The sequence below is a fragment of the Beta vulgaris genome, chromosome 4 (assembly GCF_026745355.1).
Source record: "Beta vulgaris subsp. vulgaris cultivar EL10 chromosome 4, EL10.2, whole genome shotgun sequence".
Lineage (NCBI taxonomy): Eukaryota > Viridiplantae > Streptophyta > Magnoliopsida > Caryophyllales > Amaranthaceae > Beta > Beta vulgaris.
The window spans coordinates 61,812,838-61,839,664 of record NC_079205.1 but is presented as its reverse complement, the minus strand read 5'-3'; the positions used below and the strand labels follow the sequence as shown (position 1 = coordinate 61,839,664).

General features: G+C 34.7%; 5 protein-coding genes across 6 annotated transcripts; 1 reads left to right on the top strand and 4 right to left on the bottom strand.

Moving 5' to 3' along the window:
* The first annotated feature begins 3,145 nt into the window (after positions 1-3,145).
* On the top strand, positions 3,146-4,638 carry LOC104890278 (ethylene-responsive transcription factor ERF107). Its single transcript, XM_010675698.3, has one exon. The coding sequence runs from the start codon at positions 3,750-3,752 to the stop codon at positions 4,449-4,451; it is 702 nt and encodes a 233-aa protein (XP_010674000.1). The 5' UTR covers positions 3,146-3,749; the 3' UTR covers positions 4,452-4,638.
* Positions 4,639-5,418: 780 nt separating this feature from the next.
* On the bottom strand, positions 5,419-9,544 carry LOC104890279 (pentatricopeptide repeat-containing protein At1g08070, chloroplastic). 2 transcript variants are annotated; one of them, XM_048643674.2, is made up of 3 exons: positions 6,885-9,544; positions 5,903-6,189; positions 5,419-5,807 (listed from the first exon to the last, which is right to left on the bottom strand). In XM_048643674.2, the coding sequence occupies exon 1, from the start codon at positions 9,260-9,262 to the stop codon at positions 7,418-7,420; it is 1,845 nt and encodes a 614-aa protein (XP_048499631.1). In that variant the 5' UTR covers positions 9,263-9,544; the 3' UTR covers positions 5,419-5,807; positions 5,903-6,189; positions 6,885-7,417. The 2 variants fall into 2 exon arrangements, with proteins under 2 accessions (XP_048499631.1, XP_010674001.2); XM_010675699.4 differs by having other exon boundaries at positions 7,000-9,544.
* Positions 9,545-10,696: 1,152 nt separating this feature from the next.
* Positions 10,697-15,507, bottom strand: LOC104890109 (Holliday junction resolvase MOC1, chloroplastic). The gene is made up of 6 exons (XM_010675480.4): positions 15,033-15,507; positions 13,823-13,928; positions 12,880-12,932; positions 12,198-12,329; positions 12,017-12,089; positions 10,697-11,089 (listed from the first exon to the last, which is right to left on the bottom strand). Exons 1-6 carry the CDS (start codon positions 15,474-15,476, stop codon positions 10,983-10,985), a joined length of 915 nt encoding a protein of 304 aa, XP_010673782.2. The 5' UTR covers positions 15,477-15,507; the 3' UTR covers positions 10,697-10,982.
* A 926-nt stretch (positions 15,508-16,433) lies between these two features.
* LOC104890110 (probable LRR receptor-like serine/threonine-protein kinase RKF3) lies at positions 16,434-20,142 on the bottom strand. The gene has a single exon (XM_010675481.4). The coding sequence runs from the start codon at positions 18,588-18,590 to the stop codon at positions 16,629-16,631; it is 1,962 nt and encodes a 653-aa protein (XP_010673783.2). The 5' UTR covers positions 18,591-20,142; the 3' UTR covers positions 16,434-16,628.
* A 143-nt stretch (positions 20,143-20,285) lies between these two features.
* LOC104890111 (uncharacterized) lies at positions 20,286-23,632 on the bottom strand. The gene is made up of 8 exons (XM_010675482.4): positions 23,474-23,632; positions 23,311-23,378; positions 22,863-22,982; positions 21,743-21,816; positions 21,594-21,648; positions 21,415-21,516; positions 21,116-21,227; positions 20,286-20,812 (listed from the first exon to the last, which is right to left on the bottom strand). The coding sequence occupies exons 1-8, from the start codon at positions 23,533-23,535 to the stop codon at positions 20,695-20,697; spliced, it is 711 nt and encodes a 236-aa protein (XP_010673784.1). The 5' UTR covers positions 23,536-23,632; the 3' UTR covers positions 20,286-20,694.
* Between the last annotated feature and the right edge of the window lie 3,195 nt (positions 23,633-26,827).

Sequence of the window (26,827 nt, the reverse complement as noted above, 5' to 3'; positions counted from 1 at the left end):
TGTTATAACGAGAGCAAGCAACAAACGGAATATTGAGAATAATCGACAAATAGATTTAACGTGGTTAATAATTAACAATGTGTTAACTATATCCACAAGCAAATGAGATATTAGCTTTATCATGATTGGGAGGAGAGATTACATATTACAGCATATTAGAGGCATCTTCGTGCGGGTTTGGAGCCAATATTCAAAAGCATCTCAATTGAAGGCAAGAAACTACTCATAGCATATTACATAATAAGTTGGTCGTCAAGTAAGACAAAATCACACGTTATAAGCGCTTATTTGGTTAGTATAAAACAAATTTGGAAAACGAAAACTTCAAAAATTAAAACATAATGATTAACCAAACGACCACTAATAAGCAACAAGAATATATCCTCGCGACCCGTTACCATTAAAGTATAGCTATACCCCCATTCCATATAACAGTGTAAATAAGTAAATACTACTGTTTCATTAGATGTGCATGAAATTGAACAATAAAAAATTTGTTACAATGCATGAAGACTTTGTAAACCTAAATCTATAATCTTACGTACTTTTAATTAGTTCCTAAGATGTTACAATCACTCTGCTGAAAAGGTGAACATTTACCATTGTTCATGAGAACCAACTGTTACAAAACATTAAGACTTTACATTCCAAGTCAATATTTCAACCTGACCAATTCAAGCTAACGCAAGCTTGGATTATTATAGGCTAAATTTATGATATTTTGAGCTTGAATTAAGTTGAATTGACATTAGAAGTCAACCCAAACGAAGCAAAAATTGTCCTTACTTTAACAATTCAAATATTCGTCCTTAATATAATTAAAGCAACTATGATATTTGGATAAAAATATATTTGTCTCATCATTGAGGTCATATAACATGTAAGTTATTCACCTGAAAGAAAATTATGTAACCTCAAAGTAACATCAATAAAGTTTCGAAGCATATGATAAGATAATAAGTAAGATATTATTTGAAATAGAATGATATAATGATAGTTGACTTTGTCTAAACATCATCCTTCGACGTTTTCAAACTTATTGCAAAATTATATTTCATCAAATTATTCTGTTTAATTGTTTATTAACCAAACATAATTGTTCTAAATTATCTAGGATTAAAAACTCCAGTTCCCTTTTTCTTCGAGCGTGTTACAGTGTTTAGGCATATACAATACTCTTTCTGTATCAAAATATAGTTCCTGACTTCCTGTTTTTTTTATACAATCTCCAAGGTATACCTTTGACTTACGATATTTTCTATTTCGTATTAGTAAAAGATATAGAGAGTTGATAATATGAATGTACACATTGAGACGTATCTAACAAGACCCCACATGAGTATGATGTTTTTCTATATAATATTGAGAATATTTTATCAAAGTTTGTAAAATTTGACTCTCAAAAATAGAAATACGAACTATATTTTAGGACGAAGGGAGAGTATACAATTAGCAAGGTTATCAAACCTAGGACTATATCAAACTAGGCTAATTATATATGACAACAACATCCACCCACAGGCCCCAACATCCACTCAATAGTAGTACTATTGAGTATGATCATCTGAACACAAATACCCTTATCCTTAATCAGTGAGATTATGTTATAAATTCGAAAACTTTATACTCTCTTTGTCTAATTATTTTAGTTTCAACATTTACTCTTCACGAGTTTAAAGACCTACCTTTGATCACAAATTTTTTGTTATTAAGCAACGACACTTGCAATCTTGTGGTTAACTTAAAGAAGATTTGAGTAGTACGTCGTAAAAGAAACAAATGTTGAACATGTAATTCTTTCTTTCCTAGTTCTATGTTACTAAATAGTGTTTGTTTGTAGTAATGTTGATAAATGATAATGATACTCTATTTATTATTTGTAAATATAATTATTTTGAATTTTCACCACAATCTAGCTAACTCGTATGAATTTGCTTGAACTATATATTGATTATAATTATAGAAAAAAATATGTTGCAAAATTTCCATTTCAAATTAATTCTTCCCTATCATCATTTCATAATATTATCATTGTATTTTGAAAGTGGGGTCAAAGTTCAAAAAAAAAAACAAAGACCATATGTATAAAGAAATAAAGGGAGTAGAAATCAGGTAATTTAACTTGTACCAGAAAAATATGGACACTTTTTTATGGAGTATACTACAAAATATTTGTTGGTGCATAGTCCATACGGATGACAATCAATTCAGTCCGAATTCGACCCTAGTTCGCTCTGATTAGAAGGAAAAAATCCGAATCGACTCCCCGACTCCGTTTAAAAAGTCCGACTCCGAATCGTAGGAGGGTCGGAGTCAAATCACATAAAATAATCCGACATCCGAAATCAGACTCCGACTTTGAGTCAATCAATCATTTTTTCTTATTTATGTTAATGTATTATTTATGTATATGATTTGCTCATTGAAGAAATGATTGTTAAAAATATTGAGATTATTTGTATTATATAAGATTTTCATATGATTATTAGAATAAATTGTAATGATTAGATTATTCTATTATAGAAGACTATTTTATTATATAAAATGGGCAGAAAAATAAGTCGGATCGTGTTCAGAGCCGGATGTTTGGATTTTAAGTCGGATTAGAATTTGAGTCGGATGTCCAGATTTCAAGACGGTCGGAGTTGGGGTCGGGTTTAAAATCCGACTTCTTGTAAGGTCGAGGTCGAATTATGCATAATCCGGTCCAAGTCCGACCCGTTGCCATCCCTAATAGTAATATGTACTTTTTAGTGGAACTTCTATGTACTTTATTTCCCTTAATTTTGACATTTTTTTTAATCTACGATTAAAAACTTTAGAAAATAATAATCAAGAATAGATAACCTTCTCTAGTGAAATGGCCTACATAATTAATTCCCGCGCCTACATTATGCATTATTTTCTTAATAGAAGAAGATAAATTCAACCTTTTTCCCATCTTTGGACCGAGTAGCTTGTAATTTGTATAGTATACGACGTTGAATAACTATTAAATTAGTAATTCCGTTGTTGAACAAATAAAGGAGACAAAATCAAGCAAGAATATCAAGCTGATTATCCTAATAGTTACCACTTTTAGCACACTTCTTAGCTCTATATAAACCAGCCAACTTTAAATCTTGGCATCAAGACCTCTTTTTAGTCCTCTCTTCCTTTCTATACTCTCACCACCCTTTGTGTAACGACCAAATTTAATCACATCTCTCGTAACTAATTATTAGATGTGCTCACTAATAATTTGACGATGATATAGGAGAGAAATTAAGATAATTAAGTTCAAAGTTCTTCTCATTACATCATTAACATACACATTACACATATACGCGTATACTTTTAAGGTCCGTTTGGTTGGAAATATTTTAGGCTTGGAAACGGATTGAGGTAACACGCTCCCTTATTTTATGTTTGGTTGGGTTATCCATTTTTTTCACTCCCTTACTAGTAGCCCAATTTTGATTCCCCCATCTTGAAACCCTCCTCATACCATAGGAAATAAAAAGTAAGGGAGTCATTAGGCCAATGATTCCATTCCTACATCAAAACAAACAAGTGTCTAAAGTAACACATTCCATTCTTTCATCCCATTCCATTCCCTTTCCATTCCTTATTTTGAACCAAACGACCCCTTAGTAGTATCTAATAATTTCTTTGAAGGTAGTGTATCATCATATCGTCTCTTTGATTACTCTTTTCTTCTTCTTCTTTTTTCCAAATAGTTGTCAACTAAATTTTTTTTTCGTTTAGAAATGGAACCATTACTACCAAACACAATCGCTGCCCTACAAGACATAGAACAACACCTCTTTGAAGATTATCATCTCCCATTATCTCCGATTTCCACAACCAATTTCGACTCAACAACACCATCATTCACTAGCCAACTATATCCTCAAAACAATAATAATGCTAAAGTTACCACTTTCACTATTTCCTTCAGCAATGAGGATCGTTGTCATTCTAACAACGATCCTCTCCTAGAATATATTTACTCGTCACTTGAAGATCAAGGGATTGATTATGATGAAACCTTTCGTATATTCTGTAGCAAACCTCCGCAAAAGGTTGCTACTAAATATGAAGCGAGTCATAACAATAATCAAGCTAACTATATAGGGGTAAGGAGAAGACCATGGGGTAGATTTGCTGCTGAAATTAGAGATCCTAAACGTAAAGGTTATAGGATTTGGCTTGGTACCTATAACAAAGCCATTGATGCTGCTCGTGCTTATGATCGTGCAGCTTTTGACATTAGAGGCAACAAAGCTAGGCTTAACTTCCCTCATGAAGTTGGGAGTTGGTCATCTTCTTCTTCGTCTTCTTCTTCCTCTTCGTCTTCCTCTAAAACAACTCAAGTACATCATGCAGGTGATAAACGTCTAAGAAATGATGATATTGAGAAATTTATTGATGATCAACTGATCAACAAAATGCCTAGAAGTTCTAACTAATTACTTCTGTTTAGATCCTATTTTATGCAAAAATTGCACGTAGAAATAGTAGATGAATAAGGTTTATTTTTTATTTTCGTTGATTTATGTTATGGAAAAACTAGTATTGTCTACATTTGTACACTCCTTTGCTCGGTTAGTACAGGACAACAATAATATTTCACATTCTTGTCATTAAATAACATTTGTTAAATATATACATGTAATTGTTGCATCTAGTATATATTACCATGCTTTTTAGAAATTGCATTTATAGTAGTATATATTACCATGCTTTCTAGAAATTGCAAAACATATATACATGACGATAATTTCCAAAGAGGGAGAACGAACAATTTTCATACATGTAGATTGTACATAGCTTCTTTCTTCAGAGATAGCTGATAGTATTAACTATTAACTTTAAATTTAATTTGTCCTTTTCTAATGATTAAAATACTTGAGAAAATTTCATATGACATGTACTCTAATATGATTCTTCCCCATCCGGTTTTTTGATCTACATACTTTGACGCGTTATTCACTCATTTCACTTTGATGATTTAACCATTATTGTTTATGATTTATATAAGGAAAGAAAAGTGGGTTGCGAATCATAATGGTCGCCTAAGCAATGACCATTTATGATTTGACCATATGCCTTCTCAATTGCAGTAGAAAAAAGCTAGATGGAACAAATCCTCGTGACATGAGTTCTTATGTTTAACTTTGACCAATATATGCAAGTAGCCATGAAGGCAGTACACAGTACAACAAAGGCGAGTGGAGATTCGAATTTGTGATCTATCCGTTCACAGTACCTCAATCTTAACCACTAGGCTAAAACATTCTTGGTACAAATAGTGTATATATGACATTACCGATTGCAATTTTAGTAATTTTGAACATGACAAGTAATAGTAGTATTTTCTGAAATAAAGGGGGTGTTTTGGAGAGTAATTTATTATATAAATTATCAAATATGCCCTTGAAATAAGAACTACACTTGCACACACCGAATATAAATTTGTAGTTTTTCCACAAAATTAAATCTAGAACAGCACAAAAGAAACTCAATAAGATATGATCACAACTCCAATATGCTGTAATCAAATGTATTGTGCAGTATTTACAAAGTTATAGATGGACTTTTACTCATGAATGATCAGTCTGAGTTTCTATTTGTCAAATGATGCTGTTCCATATTGCAGTTTCTTTCACAACTTACTCAAAGCTTCACGAAGATCGTCTGCCACGCGAGAGTTATCTGCCTTGGTCTTGTGACATTTTCCATAGGCCGCCATGAGTAGAGCTTCTTGGTCTGGTGACATTTTCCATAGGCCGCCATGACGCCCATGAGTAGAGCTTCAGCTCCACCTGCAAACATCAAAATAGTCTGAATAAGCTACGCAAAACAATACTATGTAGAAGTATCATTTTCAGTGTTCTTATAGTAAAAGAAAGAATGGCACCTTCAGTCTAGTGTAAAATTTCTGATTTCCCGTAGAACTTGTGCTAGAGAAAGTGGTTCAAAGACTTCATTAGTACCACGATTCTTCTTCCTTTTCTGATTTCCCTGCTATCATCGTGCCAATAATCAAACGTTACGTACAGTATGATCGTCCAGTGGGAAAATGAAAGATTAACCCTTGTTGGCCTTGTACAAAATCGCTCCTGTCAAATTACATAGCAATTGGGTAAACCTTGCATGATGAGCTTCGAGCAAGTGCAAATGCCTTCTTCCATTAATTAGACGGCACTGAAACAACAGAGAAACCCAAAAGCAATCAAGACCTAAGACCCAGAGCCAGATCCTCCATCACACCAACACCAAATAACAGAAAAAGGCAACGTACTAGCATAGTAGCATTAGAACTATCCAAACACACGCAAAAATTGATACTCTGTTAAGTGTTAACCAGCAAACAGAGACAATAAAGACAGAAGCATGCACTTAAAGAAACAATCGCCAGTCCCCCATCCCGAGAAAATGGTATCAGTTGCTCCAAATATGCAGCTGTACCAGCAAATAGAAAGTAGAATACAGAGCATACAGCCTAGAGAGGTTAAAACCCAATGTAAGGTTGAAAGGCAAGTAGGGGTGGAAAGATGATATCATTGTAGATTGCAAGGCTATGCATGCAGGATTGCAGGTAATCTGAATTCACAAGACAAATTCAATATTCAGTCAAAGCAATTCCCGGAAAAGAGATACTTTCTGCCTCCATATGATAGTAAATCATCTCCGAAGAAAAAATAGAAAGTGTCATATGATTATCTAAAGTTAAGAGTCTCTAGTAATCATGGTCCAATAAAAGACATACCTATTGGAGCGTCCAAAACTTTGCAATAGCAGAAAAATGGACTTCCCATCCAATGGCATACATTTATACAACATGTTTTACCAACTGATACTTGCACATATGAAGAATAAAAAGCCTGGAATAAGATTACCTTTAAATCAGTCAGTCACTATTTTCACATCCTAGAAGTTTAAGTTTTGATTTCACCCCAACTACTTGAAATCTAGAACTGAGGATAGAATGCAATCGAGCTTACTGTTACATACCTACAGGCGTATTCCATGTCATTTGAAGAAAAATCAACTTTGACCTTGACATTTATCGGTTATCCATAATGTTTGAAACAAATCTGTGTAGTACACACAACCAAACACCACTCCACGTTCTGTGCATATTGGATATGTGCTCGGATGTACCTAAAAGTAACCTCATCAAGCTACACATCTACGGACTACAAAGTAGTTAATTATCTCTTTAATCATCACCATGTCTGTACTTAAACAGCTAGCTTTGGTAACTCATGATTGTACTCTACAATCACCACCATGATTGTACTCTACAATCAACACCATGATCGTACTTGGAGAGATTCCTTCAGTACCTAAGGCAATATGTCAAGGCTATATCTCAGTTGCACAGTGTCCAATCAAGCCTAAATGACAGGTGATCCAAGGGTAATATAAGCTAAACTTCACTATATTTATTTGTTTCATCTGATGATAATATGGCTAAGCTAATCACCACATCATAAATTTCATTACATCGAGGGTGAAATGAATCTGCAACTAGAAATCTGTGCACCCCATCCTCTAGTTCAATCCAACTGTATGCTGCCGTTTTTTGCACTTTTTTCTTACACATCAAGTTTCTAAGCCTATTTGAGTCTCGCCATCTGCCTGTATTGGCATATGTGTTTGAAAGAAGAACATAGTTGCCTGCATTCTCAGGTTCCAGCTCAACCAACTCCGTTAATGCAATCTCAGCAAGCTCAATATTTGAATGGATTCTGCAAGCACTAAGCAAAGTGCCCCAAATCACAACATTTGGCTTCTTCATCTGACATATGAAGTCATAAGCCTCATTAAGCCTCCCATGTCTACAGAAAAGGTCAACAATGCAAGCATAGTGCTCTACTTCAGGAAAAATATCATAGTGTGAGTGCATGCTGTGGAATATTTCGAGACCCAAGTCAATGAGGCCAGCATGGGTGCATGCTGTTAGTAGTGAACCAAATGTAACACTGTCTGGTCTTATACCGTCCTTTTTCATTTTTTCATATAGAAGTATAGCGTCCATAGCATAACCATTGAAAGCAAGACCCGTAATCATTGAGTTCCAGGATACAACATCTTTTTCATGCATCTGATTAAAGACCTCCCAAGCCTTCTTCATGTTTCCACACTTCGAATACATGTATAACAATGCCGAAGAAACATACATGTTTGACTCAAACCCTTCGCTCTCTATATACCTTCTGACCTGCTCACCAAATTCTACAGAACCCAATTGTGCACAGGCTGATAAGACACTCACTAGAGTCACATCATTTGGCTTAATCCTCTCAGACGTCATGGTTTTAAACAGTTCCAAAGCCTCAAGAGCTCTCCCATTTTGGGCATAACCAGCAATCATAGAACCCCATGTAATAAAATCTCTCTCATCCATACGATCAAACACTTTCCGTGCTTCATCAACATCCCCACATTTTACAAACATCTCCAGCATTGCAGTGGACACTATCATGTTAGTGAACATATTGTTATCCTCAACGTACTTCTTGAGTCTCCAACCCAAGTCTAAATCACCTACGCTACCACAAACAGAGAGCACAGTCGCCATGGTAAATTCATTAGCCCGCGAATTCTCCTCTTGCATCATATCAAACATTCTCATAGCTTCACGATGATTACCACTATTTGCATAGCATGAAATCATTGAATTCCACGAAACAACCGTTCTCTCAGACATCTCATCAAACAACCTCCTAGCAGCTAAAACATCACCAGATTTCGAATACCCAGAAATCAAACAATTATAAGCTATAGGATCTCTATCTAAAATGCCATCAAAAACCATCTTAGCTGAAATCAAATCACCAGTTCTAGCATACAAGTCCATCAAAGAAGTCTGAACAAAACAATTGCAATCAACCCCAAAAGTAATAATCAAAGAATGAATTTGTTTCCCAAACTCCCGCATCAACGACGCCGAACAAGATTTCAGAACAGGTGGAACACTGTAACTAGTGACATTGTTGTTTCTACGACGCATCAAACAGAACATACCCAAAGCTTGTTTATAAGAACCAAGCTTAGAATACCCAGAAATGAACATATTGTACAAGCGTTCATCTGGTTCAGGCATTTCATCGAACATCTTGCGTGCATATTTTAACTGAGAAGAATGACATAATCTCTGTACTAAAAGAGGAGAAAGATATGTATAATTGGTAAGAATTAAGGCGTGAATTTGTTTGAACTGGTTTATATGAATGGAAGAGCGAAGAACATCCAATATATGGCGTTCCATTTCAAAAATTTGTTATAGAACGTTAATATAGCCGTTAGAAAGAGAGTATAATATGGCGGGTGAACTACTAACCTGCATCAGCAATTCAGCAAAATCATGATCGTTTGGTGAACGGTGAGGAGCTTTTATGATGTACATATACACTTGAGTTCTGTTGTCATAAAATTAGACTGGCTTTTTTTTACCCTAAGTGTTCGGTGATATTTTAAGCATAATTATTAAATGTTATTAAAAGAATTAAAAAATAAAATTACGAAAATACGTATATAAGTTTACCTTAATTTGGTGAGTAAGAACTATTGAAATACTTACAAATAGTATTTAAAAATATTTTAAAGTAACTATAAAGGATGAAATTGCATATCCAAGTAACAAAGAAACTGAATTCTTTTGTATTTTGTATTTGTGATTAAGTTTATATATGAGTTGTCGCGCGCGCAAACGAGCACCGGCCGCAACATAAAGAATTTTTTTGTAATGGGGGTGTTCAATATCGGCTATCCGGTTTTTCGGGTACCAGCTTTTGCGGGTAGGTGAAAGTGCGGCCTATGACCCGGCCCGGGAAAATCGGGTGCCTGCAAAACGGGTACCCGTTTTCTCTGGTCGAGTCGTCGTGTACCTGGTTTTTAAAAAGACGGATAACGGGTCGACAAGACGGGTTTTGCGAGTCATGTTTTTGTGAACACTCCTACTTTGTAATGAGAATGACATATTTTTTTATTGTCCATGGTATAAATCACATGTTGATCGGTTTAAGTAATGCTTAGTTATCGCTAAGTATATTCATTTCATATTAGGAGTTAGGTTTGCATACGACATATATTATTTTCAATAAAATAAGGAAAACCTAATATATCCAAAAGAAAATGTAATTTAAGATCTAAATAATAAATGACATTTGAATTTAAGAAGAGTATATGTTTAATACTAGGAAAATGTTATATACATATAAGAAGCCAAAAAATGAAAATATTAAACAATAAATAAGCATTAGTTATATCAATTGACGTGTGATTGTATCATTAATTCTTCACATAATACTATTTCAAGAAATGTACTTAATAAACAAGTTTGTGATCCGACTTTCCCAACTCCCTTACTAAGTTATTAATGTTCGATATATCACACAGTAGTTATATTCGGAGGAGCACATATGCAAGAAGAAAGCTAGAATTTTGATGCAAATGGCTAAATTATGTCTGTTTTAAGTACTTATGTATCAACAGTTCAACACTTACATCTCTTACTGTTGCCGATTGGGCAAAGCTTACATATAATCCTCATTCAAGTTGTTGCTTTAGAGATCAGCCTCAAGAAAGCAAAATGGTAAAGACAATAAAAATTGGGAGCTAGAGATTTAAACAACCATCGAAGTCGTTCAAAGCAACGACTAGTTGGCCACGACACGGATACGATGCACCGGAAGAAAGCTAAGACTGAACAACCCCATGAAATTGGATCTAGATCAACTCAGAATAAGGAATAATTAGGAACTATCACAGGCACAGCTCCAATATGGTTAAACCTAATAAATTGTTGAGTATTTACAAAGATGGATTCTCACATATGAATCATCACTCTTACATTGAGGTTAACTCGACGAATGGACTGTATCAATAACGATGAGGCCATTAGGCAAATTAATATTAAATGGCATCACTCCTGTGCAATCGACGGTGTTACAATAGTCAAATCATGCTGTTGTGTATTGTAGTTTCTTTTATAGCTTGCTCAAAGCTTCACGTGCATCGTCCAACTCGCGAGCTTCATCTGCCTTTGTCATGTGACCTTTTCCGTAGGCAGCAATGAGTAGAGCCTCAGCTCGGCCTGCAAACATATATCATCGAAATAAGCTTCACTAATAACATGTAAACTCATTTTTTCTGTTCAATATGCCCCAGAGAAGGAAAGAAAGAATGCCACATTGGATAAAAATGATGGAAAGGTAGGCGAGGGAAGCATGAGCTCGAATTTTACTTCCAACTCTTACTAACATTGAAGGATTTGGTTTATAAGAGGGGAAGAAACATAATCCTTCCAATTCCCTTCCCTCTTCTTCCCTTCCCCCATGTTGTATCCAAACAAGGAAAATTTTTCCCTCGCTTTCCCTGATTTTCCTTTCCCTCCAAATTCTCCTATCACAAACAATAAGTTTACTGAATTTCAACAGCAAAATTTAGCTGGCTTGTGGGTGAGCAATAGTGACATACACACTTTTTTGAGATAGAGGTAATGAAATGGTACAAGTGTGCCCCCACCAACAGCCATATATTCAGACCATTTCACCAAGTTCGTTTTGCAGAAAATTAAACCATGCCAAGATCAGCAAATCGAGCAAACTACAAGATATAGATGATGATGAAGAAAAGTGGGCATCTCTCCTGAAACCAAGCTAGTCACTAGAACACAATGATTGGATTTTCATAAGATGGCTTAGAATGTGCTTATGGAGCACTCAAAGATTGTTGTCAATAAAATTCTTAAGGAAACAACATAAGGGGTGTTCGCTTCACTTGAAATTAACCTTAAATTAACTTATTAGACACGATCAACCCTTATTGACCTTATGTTTACACCTGATTGGATTGATCCGCCCCCATAAAACCTGATTAAATCACGAAACTTACTTTTTAAGGTGAAGAAAACACACCCATAGTTGCCTTGACAGGTCGGTTACTACAAGTCTACAATACAAGTGAAGCAAGGAATTTCTCAAAAGAATAAGATACAATGGTTAAAAGACTATATTAGTACCGTGGTCCTTCTTCCTTTTCAACATAGAGCTCAAATCTGGGAATAAGCATGCTGCAAGCTCCCTGCTATCATCCTGCCAATTTATACACAATACAATATGATTGTCCAAAGGGAAAATGAAAGACTAAGACCCTTGTACAAAATTGCTCCGTTTATCAAATTACAAAGCGATTGGGCGGACCTTAGTTGACGAACTTCGAGCAAGTTCAAATTCCATTTTCCAGCTTCTAGACGGCACTGGAACAACAGAGAACCCAGAAGCAACCAAGGCTCCGATCCACAATCCATACCCAAATCCTCCACTCCACCAACCCTACATCTTACAGAAAAACGACGAGAACCACCAGCATTAGAGCTATCCAAACAAAGACAAACTGACATTAACTAGTAAATTATAAAGTCTTGTCATATGATGCTTCTAAAATTGGTCTTATAGTTCATATCATGATATAACAATTGCTTATCCTAGAAGCTTCGATAAACTTACTTCGAGAATCTGAAAACATAGTAAATTGAATTGTGGGAATGTTTCCCTCCACTATTCTTTTGCTTTTCTTTTTTCTTTGGGGGGGGGGGGGGGGAGGTGTTTAATTGTCCATCAACATATTTCAATCTCTAGAAGAAGCTCTACATTACTTCACACATTAGGAAGACAGGTCAGGACCTACAAAAATTTTCGGGAAACAACAACGTAAATGGAGAAAAACAAAAGAAAACAATTATGTTCGTAAAGACTTAAATTTCTGTGAGTTGCAATATAGAAGCAAGTGAAGACATGAAACTACTCTATATATCATTGATCGAAAGTAGGTAGCCACACCACAAACTAAAAAGAAGAAGGAAACACTAAAAGAAACAATCACCAGTTTCCCATCCTGAGGAAATGGTATAGATTGCTCCAAATACGCAGCGGTACCTGCAAGTGGAGAGATAGAATTCAGAACATCCAGCTTAGAGACATGTTCAAACCCAAGGATGTAAAACTGAAGGGCATGTAGGAATGCAAAGAAGGAGTAAGAAAGCAGTAACCCTCCCCCCCCCCCCCAATACACACACACGCCGTTTTAAAGGGTATGTACCAAATTCACAAACAATCGTATTATGAAAAATTACCAAATCTCTGAATCATATTGTGCAAGAATACAGTAAAAGAATGAGATATATCATACACTTTCCACCATCCAAATTTCTAAAATAGAGACAGAGCAAGTAAAGACTGTTAGTTCCTATATGCGTTCACAACTCCTTGAACAGGACCTTGCCGCATATAGTTCTTCATTACTAATTTACTACTACACATTTTTAGTGTCCTACTTAAATTGGGGAATTTAGAGATGTGAATGGTATGAGCAAGAGCACGCATCATGATTTAATTTTTCCTTGTCCCCTCACTCTTCCCCTTGTCCCTCTCTATCCGTCTTTAGCATGTGTGAATGCAACTGGGCATATATAGGTCCAAAGAAAAGTGTATGTGTTCCTTATTTTAATAGCTTACTCTAAAGAGGTACGGATATACTTTAACAAGACAATTTCATGACCATAAATTAAATGCTTATAGAAGTAACCCGTATGAGCAGCTTAACCAAATATATCATGGTAATTTGCAAGGTTAAGCATGCAGGTAAGCTAATTCCACAAGATTATGTTCAGCATTTATTGACAGCAATATATATAAAAAAAAGAGATACTTTCTGCCTCCTCGTGATATTAAATCATCAACCCAAAAGGGAAAAAAATTTATATGTACATAGGATTATATAAAAATAAGAGTCCCTAGTAAACATGGGACAAGGGAAGAAATGATACCTAGTGGAGCATCGAAACTCTGCAACAACTGAACAATGGACTTCGCATCTAATCGTTTACGACGCGTTTTCCCAATTGATACTTGCACATATGGCGAATCAAAAACCTGTAATAACATAATAGTTTTCTTAGAAAGAAAGCAAAATTATGATATAGGGCATGCACAAACAGCCAGAATAATCAAGAGCTCAATGTTAAGCCTCGACAAACCATAATTAGCAATCCATCATACAAACTAAACGTCCAAATTCTCAAAGCTTTTTTGGACCCTAAACAAGAATCTCATTTCTCGTTTCATTCCAGGAAGAGTAGCCACTCATTTGTTTACAGACTATACATAGGCCATATTTGATGAAGGAAGCTCCCTATTTCTATAATGCATGAATGGTTAGTTGTTTCTAGTTCAGCCCTTAATGTTGCCAGTACTATAATGATATAGCATAGAGGACTTCTTTCGTGCTCTTACAATTCGGTATGAAATTATCTTCTTCTGGAGAAGATAATCAAATTTAACTGTTTTGTAGTCTTACTGAAACTTTTTCCTGGATGCTTAATCATTCTTATATTGGTAAAAACACCCCTATATGTAAATTAATTTCACAACTAAATCAGTCATTCAAACTCTAAAAGGTAAAAATTATCATATCACCTCAAGTAATTCAAACCTAGAAAAGTACACCCCATATAACAAATAGATTCAATTCTTTATAAACTATGAAGTACCAACTGAACATTCAGAGAAAAAGCAGCATACACTATGAGAATAATACACTATCAAACACTAAAATTTGTCACAATATAGAAAACAAAAACAGGCAAATTTATCACTCTTTCTCTCTCACACATAAACATTAGTTGGTCTACAAAAAGACCGTCTTATCTTACTATTTGAGCTAAAGCGGGTCACTTAAAAAGTAGCGTAAACAAAAAACGACCCCTTTAAAATTAATAACAGTCACATAACCTCATCACCAGCAAATTTCACTTAGAATCCAAACACTAAACAAACAAAATCCAAATTCATGGAAAATCAAAAATTCCCCACCTGGGAAATGTCATCAAACATGCCAAAAATGAACCAAATTCCAACAGAAAAACAAAACAAATTTGAACAAATCAAACCAAAAGTACAATTCATGAAAAAAAAAAAAAAAAAACCCAGTTATATAATGATATCAAAATGCTGGAAAAGGTACCCGATTTTGTTTACCTGGGCAGAAATACAACCAGAATGATCATATTTCAAGAGAGATAAAGCACCAGAAACATCTGGGTCAACACCAATAACCCATTGTAACCCACCATTTTCTTCTTTTGTGTTGTTGTTTATGTCATTCATTGAGAGAGAAGACAACCAATTTTCTTTAAGATTTTGGATTTTAGCTTTTGAAGTAACAGTAGCATTAGTACTAGTGTTGGATTTTCTGTTGAGAGCTTGAATAACTTCAATGGAGTTTTGTGAAGTAGTACACCAAAAGTAGCGGAAAGAAGGAGATGATGTTGAGAAGAGGGTTTTTGATTTAGGTGTAAATTTGGAGGAGAGAGAAAATGGGTTCATTAAATTTGATTGGAGAAGTAGCTGTTGTTGGTGTTGATGAGATTGGAGTAAGAAATTGTCCATGGAGATTTCAGATTTGGGATTTAAGACATTCATCTTCTTTTCATAACTAAAAGGTTTATAATCTTCTTTTTTTAAAAAAAAAAAAAGTTTATAATATAGTTTTAGAATAACTTTTTTTTATCTAATAATTGTAGGACGACGAATAACGTATTTTTAGCTCTATTCTTTTGGATTGAACTGAACTGAACTGAACTGAAATGAAATGAACAAAATATGTCTGGACTGAATGAAAATTGTGAGAGGAAATTGAGTAAATTGAACTGAACTGAATTTTCATTAATTCAGTTTAAAAAGAATTGAGCCTTAATAAGGGATTATGAAGTATATAGTTGTGGAAAAATAAGGACAATTCTGAAGAGAGTGCAAGAGAATTCAAAGCATTTTAATGTGTCATAATCATAAGTTAGAACAAGTAAAAATAATTTTTCACTAAACAAAATATTTATAAATTTTTTAAAGATTTCACTTATAGTAATGCAATATCTCTATTATATAAGGGGAGAGGAGGGAGATACTAAAAATGGTAAATTCTTTATATTCTTGAGTAATAAAATGCAAATTTACCATCTTTTATCATTATATCTTCGATTAACAAAATATTTACGTCATTGATTTATTGGCTTTCAAAAAACAGAAAAAATATATATATATAATGAACTTTATGAATAATTTTTCGTATATATTCACTATTTATATTTTTCATTCTGACTAAGATTTGTGATTTATACCTAATGAAAAACATAGTCAATTGGAATCTTGTTAGATTCGGATTCGTCTCGTGACGTACTTTTATAAAACGTAGTTTTTGTAATTTTTACTTATATGTAATTATAAATATTTATGATCAAAATAATACATCGGCATAGGTTAAAGTGGATTTGTTGCATTTAATTCGAAACGACGGAAGTAATAGCCTTAGCCCTTAGCACTTAGCCCTTAGCATGGCTTCATTTAAGAGAGATGCAATGAAATGAGCAGAAGCAGAGCATGTATAATGTATGAATCAAATGTAACATTATAAGCTTTTATATACAATCTTCTCCTATTATTTCCTATTCATAGTACATGTGCTATCTACAACCCAAAACTCCCAGCCAAAATTAACAAAGGAAATCTATATAAACAAAGTGTACAAAACAAGGGATCAATGTTTCAAATAAACTAAGAACAATCATAAAAAAAGTTCTAGCATTTCAAGTTTTTGGCAGGATCTTGTTCTTCCTCTTGCCCATTATAACAAGGAAAATCAGCATTTCCCATTGAATATGATTGAAATCCTCCAGAAGTTGATAATTGACCTGAGCCACTACTACTAGCAGATCTCTCAATATCCTCAAGTTCTGCAATAAAAGATATTGGCCTTTCTGGTATACAAGGAACTGGTAAATCACTCTCCAAAATCTTCACAACTTGATCCATTGTAGGCCTAGCATACAACTGTGGATGCGAACACAAAACCGCGATTAGTACATATTTCTCCATTACTGAATCAGGTCCTAATTCCGGCATCCCTTCTTCTATGACATCCAAAGCGTGTCCTTTCCTCACCAACGACCACGCCCAATCAGTTACCAATGACGGTTGCCCTTGTCCATCATTGCCTGATAAAATGGCTTTCTTTCCACTCAACAGTTCTAACAACACAACACCGAAACTATAAACATCACTTCTCTCGGTTAATTGCCCATAAAGAGCATATTCCGGGGCAACATAGCCCATAGTACCCGCCACTCTCGTGCTCAAATGTGAAAACCCTTCAGGGTTAAACTTAGCAAGACCAAAATCCGCAACCTTGGCCTCGAAATTATCATCCAAAAGTATATTACTAGCTTTGATATCGCGATGAATGATAGCAGGCTGCGCGCCATAATGCAAATAAGCCAATCCTCGAGCCATCCCTAACGCGATTTTTTGCCTAATCGGCCAACTTAGCTTCTTATCCAAACTTTGCTCATACAAATGATCATGTAAACTCCCATTATGCATCAAATCACACACAATAATCCTCTGATGACCCTCATATTTAGTAGTGGCAACACAATATCCTCTCAACTCCACAAGATTAAAATGCCTAATACTCGCAATCACCTCAACTTCATGAGTAAAACTCGCGTCCCCAGCTGCAGAACAGTTCTTAAACCTCTTCACAGCAATCTCAGTACCATCAACCAATACACCCTTGTACACATTCCCATACCCACCTTTCCCAATCAAATTATCCCTATGAAAATTCTTAGTAGCCCTCTTAATCTCATCAATACTAAACTTCATCAAATGTGTACTCCTGCCAAACGACGGAAATTTAGACCCAGACCCGGACCCAGACTCGACCCGAACAATCCTCCTCTTCTTCTGAAACCTTCTCCTCTTCCTCAACCTCAAAAAAACATAACACCCACCAAAAACAAAACATAACCCAATAAAACCCACAACAACAATTACAATAATCAACATTTTCTTCCTCTTATTACTCCCATTTTCACCCCTACTAAAATCTAATGAAAACAAACACTTAACAGTACCAAGATCAGACGGTCCAAAATGATTAATCAAACCACCAGCATAAATCAATGGTAGATTAACACAATCAGAAATATTCCCACTATTATTTCCACCAGTAAGATAAGTAGCTTGTAAAGTAGTTAAACTCGTTAAACACGAAGCACAAGGTGACCCATTTTCTAAAGACTGATTACAATTCGAAACGGCGTCGTTTATAGCTGAGTTAGGAACGATTCTTTCGAACTCAGTACGAGTTGTGATGTTCATACAATCTTGTGATATGAACGATGTTTGAAACCCACATGAAGGTCTGATTTTGAAATTAGGTATGAACGAGTCGACGACTGAGTCGTACGAGTTCCAACATGACTCGGCCGAGTTACGAGGTGGGTGGAAGTTTCCAGTGAGTTTGAGGTATTGAGAGAGAACGAGTCGAAGACCTTCTGCGATGTATTGACAGTTTAATGCGACGTCGTTTGATGATTTTACGTTTGTTGATTGGATTAGGGTTTTTAGGGTTGTGAAGTTTAGAGGACATGGTGATGATGATGGTGGTGAAACGGTGTCGTTTTGAGCTGATGATTGTTGTTGTTGAAGAAGATTTAGAGAGAGAAAGAGGAGGAGAAGAAGAAGAAGAAGACGCATTTCTAGGGTTGTGATTTCATGAGTGATGTTTTTTTTAGGGTTTTGATTTTGATTTTGATTTTGATTTGTAATGATTGAGTATTGTTTGTTCAAAATAAAATGTTGATTTTACCTAATCTAGAATTTGTGGGTGTGAGGAAAAGTAAAAGATTTGTTGTTAAAAAAATTAGGGATTTGAGGGAGTAGGAGCAGCCAAAGGAAGATGCCATGAATGGAGACAAAGGAATGATGGCTTTACTTTACAACTGCTTCTAGGAAAGTGAAGGATTCTTTTTATGACTTTTTGGAGATATTTGAGAGTTTTTTTCAACTATAGATGATAAGATTCTCAATATAAATTGAGTATAAGGTCTTGTTGAGAAAAGAAAGTGAAGATTATGGACTTTCTTGTTGAAAAGTGAGTGGATGAGTTTGAGGTGTATAAGGTTTGGTGAATTGAGTTGGGTTGCTTTAAAATTTTCTAGAAGTTGTTTGGTGTACTTTTGGATGTTACTATATCGAGTATAGTTGTATAGCAGGCATTGTCATTGGAGATGCTGATGGTCATTTCTTCACAGCTACAGCTTTCAATTTTGGAACTTAATTGGAACTTCTTTTGTGTTCATTGCCGACGCAACTGCTCTTCAACAAGGGCTTCGCCTAGCTATCCAGAACAATATCTGTCACCTCCAAATTAAAGGTGATAATCTTTTGGTCATAAAGTCAGTAAAAGATATATGGTCTCCTCCTTGGCAGATTGCTCATATCATCAAGGTATCCAAGCTCTTTTTCGTTCTTTCTCTTCCTGGGCTATTCGTCATGTCTACCGGGAAGCAAACAAAGCATCATATTGGATCGCCAACGTCGGTCATTTAGTTAATTCTCAGTTTAATATAGATGATTGTACTCATTCCGCTCTTCATTCTATTCTTGTAAACGATAAGGTTGGAACTCTCCTAGTGCAGAGGGTCTCCTAACCTTCTTTTCTCCTTACCTTAAAAAAATATCGAGTATAATTGTATCTATCTTTTTCGTTCATATTGATCTTTTACAGAAAATAGTAAACTACATTTTAGAATAGAGTTGGGAATCAGTCATGTTAAGTTAGCTCGCAGGTTTCGTGCCTTATCAGTCGACTTGAGGAATAGTTGTGTTGTGCCAACTTTTTACAAGAGGATCACATACATTTGGTTGGCTCGTGTGAAGGTGGACGAGCCAGGTCACGTCATGCCAATAAGACTCCTCAAGAAGTTGTGCAAATTTCAAAAATGATGTCCATGCATAGTCCACTATTGTGCTTTCCGCACCATGTCAAGCTAGTAGCGGGCTCATGCCAGGTTGGGCCAAACTCGTGCACCGGCCACCTCTGGCACAACTCATTTCCAACTATAGGTTTAGGTTTCTCCATAGGACTTACAATAGGATCAGCTTTGGATCATATTTAGAGATTGGTATCTCTGCTTAAGTAGTATAAGCGTGTTCGGGTTCAACAATTAACACCCAAGTTTTGATCTGTAAACTTTATGTTTGTGCTGGGTTTTTCAAAAACTAGCCGTCAGGCATCAGGACATGTTCATTTCTTGGCCACATCACAAACAAGACCCTAAAGAACGACTATACGACGGAAGACAATAGTTTAAAAGCTCCTCCATCGCATTTCAGGGTAGTCTTGGCAACCGTTGGTTATAAAGGTACTATAAGAGTTAATCCAGTAAATAAATTGCACAGTCGAAAAATATCTGATGAACTATCTTCTCGAAGTATCTGATGTAGGATAGTATGATACATTGATAACTTATAACTATCATCCCTGACGAGATGAAAATGTCGATGTTAAAAGCTACGAATGTATGCAGTTATCGTTTCACAATGTTATGCTACAGTTCCACTAGTCTGGAATATAGCACACTTTGTAAGCTGAGACTCAAATTTCGACTGTGCCATTACCTCAGGCTGCACTTTCTTGCTTACTATCCATCTGAAATGTGTATTTGGTCTAAAACCTGAAGCTGGGAAGTGTGGAACCACATTTGAACCGCGCCTTCTTTCATTCTCATTTTCCTTTTGTAACAAAACTTCATTACAGGCTCCACATCCCAATTACGGAGCAAAGTTTTAAGATCTACTACAGGGTAATCTCGTAAATGACCCCTTCCAAGTTTCCAACCATTGAACGGGTTCCATCAACTTCTTTCATTGACAAGCCGTGTACCAGGGCCTCATTGAGCACCATTTGATCCATCCTGCATTAAGGCAAAAAAACAACAATTAGATGTATGGAACACAAGAGTACCACCACAGAAGAAAAAAAATTATTTACAAATTCTGGACAGCTCATGATGTTCACATCAATCTATCATACGCCTCTGTACTTAGCATTAACTTCACAGTTTGATGCAAAGTTTAGCATGAAATGAGAAAGAAATTACTGACATTTATGTCCTCATTGCTGATAGATCAACCATCAAATTACATAAATTCTTTATGAAGATGTCAAATTGAAGAGATCTATTCTATGCATAAGATATTCAGGACAAGTTGCTCACACTTTGGCACGAGAAACATAGCCCAGAATGAATCTGCATCTTCCTTTTCCTCTAACTTCAAGAAGTTGCTTAACTGTATCAAACAGCAACGGAATACTGGATTGTTGGAAGCTTATAAACTGTCAAAGTCCTCAATTATATGCAGAAATAAAAGAAAAGCGATTGACAAGTAATCTCAATGCAAGTTTCGGCAGTCTATGTAAGGCCATGGGCTGATTGAAACGAATCACATCAGCACCAATCATCACATAACAAAAAAAATAGCAAGATTTGGAATCAGAAAAGAAAAATTAGGATATAGATATCAGCTCCAAGAACAAGATCAAATCCTTCAGGGTATCTTTGCACGATTGCATTTATCTGGTCAGAATTTCCCCATTCTAGTTTGTCAGCCACCAAATCTGAGAGGAAGAAATTATAACAACCTATCAGCTCACTGACATACCACAAACTGCTGCTCCAAGCCTCTTTCACATACCCAAGCAAGGGCATTCCTCAGAAGATGCATGTAGATCTATATTTTTCTTCAGGATCTGCAAAACAGGACAACACACGCTGTAATGCCACCAAGATCAAACACAAAGCTTCTAGATACCCTTCTCTAAAATATTAATTCCATTTACTTGCCTTAAGAACTTCATCATTGTGGTCAGTCAACAGAACTTTTTCGCAAAATCTACGACAGAGTACTCCAGTGACACCTGCAATTTAGGAGTTGAAACTTGAAAGGAAAAACAGTACCAAAGTAGAAAGTATAAACTATATAATCGCTTGTGTATTACATTTTCAGGACGAAAGAGAATATGTAAATATATGTCAAAAATTAAAGGTAACCCACCATCGGCGACATTTCTAAATGTGTAGGAATAACATAAAATTCTTCTCAGGCATATAAACACGCTATTTAACAGATGACCTTCTATCATTTCAATAAAAGACGAAATGAAGATATGTTCAACATCAGAACCAAGCTTCTGAGTTGGTAGAGCTTCGGAAGGAAACTTATCAGCTCTTACTAGATATTTTAGCTTTTCATAGAAATAGATTCATTCAAAAAGGGCTCTAAAAAAAGGCTAATCGTAGATTTGGGAATTGGGACTGGTTGCAGAGAGAAACAAAGACTTTCTTAGAGAGGGATGCAACTGAAGCTAATAGGGTATAACGCTATAACTACACAAGTTCACAACCATAATTCATTAAGGGTTGCAGCTGAAAGGTGAAACACTTAACATATTTGGTCTGTTTTTCACAAATTTGGCTAGTAGACTTTGTTCAACTAAAATGCTAAAAGATTTAGCTAGTAGACTTTGTTCTACATTATGCTAACAAATTTGATCAGTTTTTCACAACAGCACGCATGACCGAGTTCAACATAAAAAATTGTTCAATCAAATAAACAGCTTGAGAGGTTAAATATCATGCTTAAGCCTTATAAGGTGTTCCATTGCAGTCACAGAACAAAAATACATCTGAGCACCCCCAAGGCCCCGATCCACCCTAGTAGGTGGGATAACCGGGGTCGAAGGAGGTAAACATATGCCGCTATACAAACAAAGCTTAATTGAATACAAGTTAAAGAGGCCAAAACTCTTGATTCTTGGACCACAAGAAACACAACAAGATTTATAGTCTCATCTAGCTTACATTTCATCAATAAGACAATGAATTCTATTTTCAGTTCCATATTACAAAATTCCAAACTTCCACATAAAAAGAGATAAATAATACTTCAAAAAGGGGGACATACCAACACCAGAACCTAACTCAATAAGAGAAAGTCCTTGAAGCATCTCAGCATTTTTTGAGAGGTATTCATTGAGCAGCACTGCTCCAGGCCACACCAACTGACCTGTCAGATCAAAATCAGCTGCCCCACAAATTCAAATATCAGTATACTTCTCCATTGTACACTTAATAACTACTACTTCATTTTAAATGCAACAAATGGGTATTATTTGGGAGATATAAGCATTTAAAACGAAACGGAGGAAGTATTAGATTTCTCATCAAGCTCTAATCTTTATTAATAAAAAAAATATGGGTAATTGTAACTTATAGCAGCACAAAAGTGTAATTAACTATTAACCAACATCAAAATGGTAATTGTTGAAGAGTTAATTCTATTAATTGTGAAAATCCCAGAAAATCCATAACAAACAAAAAAAAAATCAAGTCTTGAAATAGAATTTACTCACTTGAAGCTGAATTAAGGCAAAATAGCTCAAGAACTTGAGACCCAAATGTAAAAGTTGTTAATTGGTAACTGCAAAAATCAATTTACTTATTATTGATCAGAGATTTAGCAAGAACAGTTGATAAATGAAGTAATAGAGGAGAGAGAAAAAGTAAAGGAGGTACTCGTCATTGATGAAGAATGATTCGTCCAAGCATACAACTTCATCTTCTTGCTCCTTTTCCATTTTTGATTTCGAGGTCTGTTTTTCCCTTCTTCAAACCCTACTCTTAATAACCTACCTAGCCTTCCTAGATAAGTAGAAATTCTAATGAAAAATAGAATTTTTTAAATTTAATCAAGAAAAAAAAAAATTTCCTTATATAATGCAAAGGTGGATTTTAATTCCCAAAATATGCCCCAAAAAAATATTTCCCTGCATATCGTCCACGTAGGACAGCACGCGAGAAATTTTTTTTTTTTCAACTTAAGCAAAACCGCTACTCGAAGTAGCGGTTTACAAAAAAAAATAAAAAAATAAAATTGTTTTTTTGTGTGTGTTGTGTAAACCGCTACTTCGAGTAGCGGTTCATTACTCAAGTAGCAGAGTTTGATTTGTGCTTGCAATATTTTGCCCAAGTAAACCGCTACTCAGAATAGCGGTTTATACTGTGAGTAGCAGTTTATGTGGGCAAAAACAAAAAAAAATAGCCTCTCGCGTGCCGTCCTACGTGGACGGTACGCAGGGATTTTTTTTTTTTTTTTTTTGCCATATTTTGGGAATTAAAACTCACTTTTGCATTATGTAAGGAAAAAAAATTCAGCAAAAAAATATACTTAGGCTATGTTCAGTTCACCTTATTTTTGCTTATTTCAGATCTAATCAGATCAGATCAGAAAAAATAAGTTCAGATCAGATCAATTCAGATCATGCTTATATTTAAAATTCATTATATCTTTCATTACGTATTAGTAAAAATTATAATAATTGAATATTAATAAAGTACTCATTGAGACGAATCAAATAAGACCCCACATGACTATATTTTTCCTTATATATTGAGAAAAATCTAAAAAATAAGATCTTGTAATCAGATCAGTTCATATCAGATCAGATCAAAAAAAATAAGTTCAGATCAGAAAATTTCAGGTGAACTAAACATAGCCTTACTCGAAAATAAAATTTTATAGGCAATTCAAATTCATGGAAAGTTATACTTCCCAACTTCAACCAAATGAGCCATTGACAGATTGGGTTGAGATTTTCGACTTGAAAATTGAGATAAATCCACCTAGGGCCTGTTCTCCCCAGCTTATTTTCAGTTCAGTTCAGTTCAATTCAATTCAGTTCAGTTCAATTCAATTCAGTTCAGATCAGTTCAGTTCAGACCAGTTCAGTTCAGTTCAGTTCATCTCTTGACAATACTTTTCCTCTCACATATCACTATTCATTTCAGTTCAGTTCAAATCAGTTCAGTTCAATTCAATTCAGTTCAGTTCAGCTGTTTTATGCCGAAGAGAACAGGCCCCTAGTTCATTTAACTGAAAACAAACCATTTTATTGTGCAAATTGTATACCAAAAAGAAAAGGATAAAATATTATAAGTAAGTTATACAAATCGAATTCATGTTGACTAATTGGGAGGATCTCAACCGTTTATTAATACTTCCTCCACTTCTAAATAAGTGCAACATTTCTTGTTTCACGTTTGCCAATGCATTATTTTAACCATTAATATCTTCAATTATCAATAAGTAAAAATTATAAAAAGTTGATATTAAAAAAATTCACATTCAGACGAATCTAGCAAGATCCCATATGACTATATTTTTCTTAAAATGTAAATCACCAAAGCTAATTAAAGTTTTAACTGTGAATAATAAACACTATGCAAATGTTGCACTTATTTAGAAACGGAGGAAGTATATGCTATGTAGAACTTTTGATTAGAGAGACCACATGATGTTTGCAACCGAAGGTGACTCCGACAACATGCAAGTGTTATTACCTATTATTTAATTCATTTCATCATTCACAATTTCCTTCTAAAAAGCAGAGTCACAATTCACAACGTTTTATAGCTCGTCATTGGAGTTGCTCCTAGGATTCTTGCTCCTCCATATTGAAATATGAAGTTTGAGTCTCAATAAACTCCCTTGACCTTTCAACAAGGTATATTTTTTTTTTTTGAATAATCAAATTAATTCATTAATAAAAAGTCATACGACATCTACATAAGCAATCGAATCAAACAAATACATAAGTTGAATCAAACAAAAATTTCCTTCATAAAAACTACGATCGTCAAACAAATCTTGCAATGTGGAATTCAACAAAGTATATTTTGTGTGGACTAAGATGATCAAAACTGATTTATATGTTAAATATTACTAAGCATTAGTAATTTTGTAATGTGGCTGAGTTAAGGGTTTTATTAGCCTCAATATGTGCTTAGCTTCTAAATTGAGATTGTATGATCCTTGCTTGCACTTCTTTGAATGCACTTTCAATTTTGGCTTAAGATTATTTGCTTTGATAATATTATTTTGATAATTTGCACCCATTTTTGTTTTCTTAGAGTTATATTGATTCATTGGGTGAACTTCTTTTGTCAAAAGTGAACATAGGAAATCTATAAGTAAAGTAAGAAAGTCAACTATTACCTTTTTAGTTGTTAAATGTAGTAACTTGCAATGTTTTTATTAGTACAACATCTTTAAGTGGTTTACATTTATTATCATTACTTCTTCAAGATTTATCAGCAAATTGTTTTTGCACATACTCATATTATTATTATTATTATTATTATAATATATATACATACATATATATATATATATATATAATTGTTGAAGTCATTATAATCTACACTTTTACTCGAACCCCATAAATAATTAATTAAAAATCGAAAATCATATTTTTTGGGGGGCCCCTTTCGAGAACCACGTGATAACATGTAAGAAAAATTTTCTCTGAGCTGCCCTAGCATAGAGTTACTCACAAGGCCCAACAAGCATCAAACCCTCTCCCCCAATAATATTATTGAAATTTTTGCTTCCACCAAAATGCGAACCTTAGTCTCCCATGTAGAAGATACAAAACTATACCATCAGTCTCAAAAATCCTTGATAAAAATCGATACCATATAGCAACAATAGAAAGTATCTAAACTAAATACTAATCCACAATTAATTTTCAAAAAAGTCTAAAAAATCACAAACTATAACCTAATAAAAAGTGGTTAAATTTAACAAACTTTCCTAACACTAATCATACTTTGGTTACCTTCCTAGAAACCCTCTATTGTTTTCTTTCCAGTTTCCATGAGCACCCTCAAAACAATTTAATGTATACTATACTCTTATTATTATAGACATAATTGACTAATTAGAAGGACAAACAATGCATAGAAATAACATAATTTTAAAAAAATACATAGAAATTGACCAACTTCCAACAGAAAACAACCTACCCACCATTTTTCCCTCCAATTTTTTTTCCCCAAATTTTTTTCTCTGGTCTAAAAAAAATACATGTA

Coding starts and splice junctions, on each gene's coding strand:
- LOC104890110 (XM_010675481.4), bottom strand. CDS start 18,590: ATGCGTCTTCTTCTTCTTCTTCTCCTCCTCTTTCTCTCTCTAAATCTT.
- LOC104890109 (XM_010675480.4), bottom strand. CDS start 15,476: ATGAATGTCTTAAATCCCAAATCTGAAATCTCCATGGACAATTTCTTA. Junction 12,090..12,197: donor CTCGAAGTTCGTCAACTAAG/GTCCGCCCAATC, acceptor ATAAATTGGCAG/GATGATAGCAGGGAGCTTGC. Junction 11,090..12,016: donor GAAAAGGAAGAAGGACCACG/GTACTAATATAG, acceptor ATATGTTTGCAG/GCCGAGCTGAGGCTCTACTC.
- LOC104890279 (XM_048643674.2), bottom strand. CDS start 9,262: ATGGAACGCCATATATTGGATGTTCTTCGCTCTTCCATTCATATAAAC.
- LOC104890111 (XM_010675482.4), bottom strand. CDS start 23,535: ATGGAAAAGGAGCAAGAAGATGAAGTTGTATGCTTGGACGAATCATTC. Junction 21,817..22,862: donor TGAGTTAGGTTCTGGTGTTG/GTATGTCCCCCT, acceptor CCTAAATTGCAG/GTGTCACTGGAGTACTCTGT. Junction 21,517..21,593: donor TGAGGAATGCCCTTGCTTGG/GTATGTGAAAGA, acceptor TCTTCCTCTCAG/ATTTGGTGGCTGACAAACTA.
- LOC104890278 (XM_010675698.3), top strand. CDS start 3,750: ATGGAACCATTACTACCAAACACAATCGCTGCCCTACAAGACATAGAA.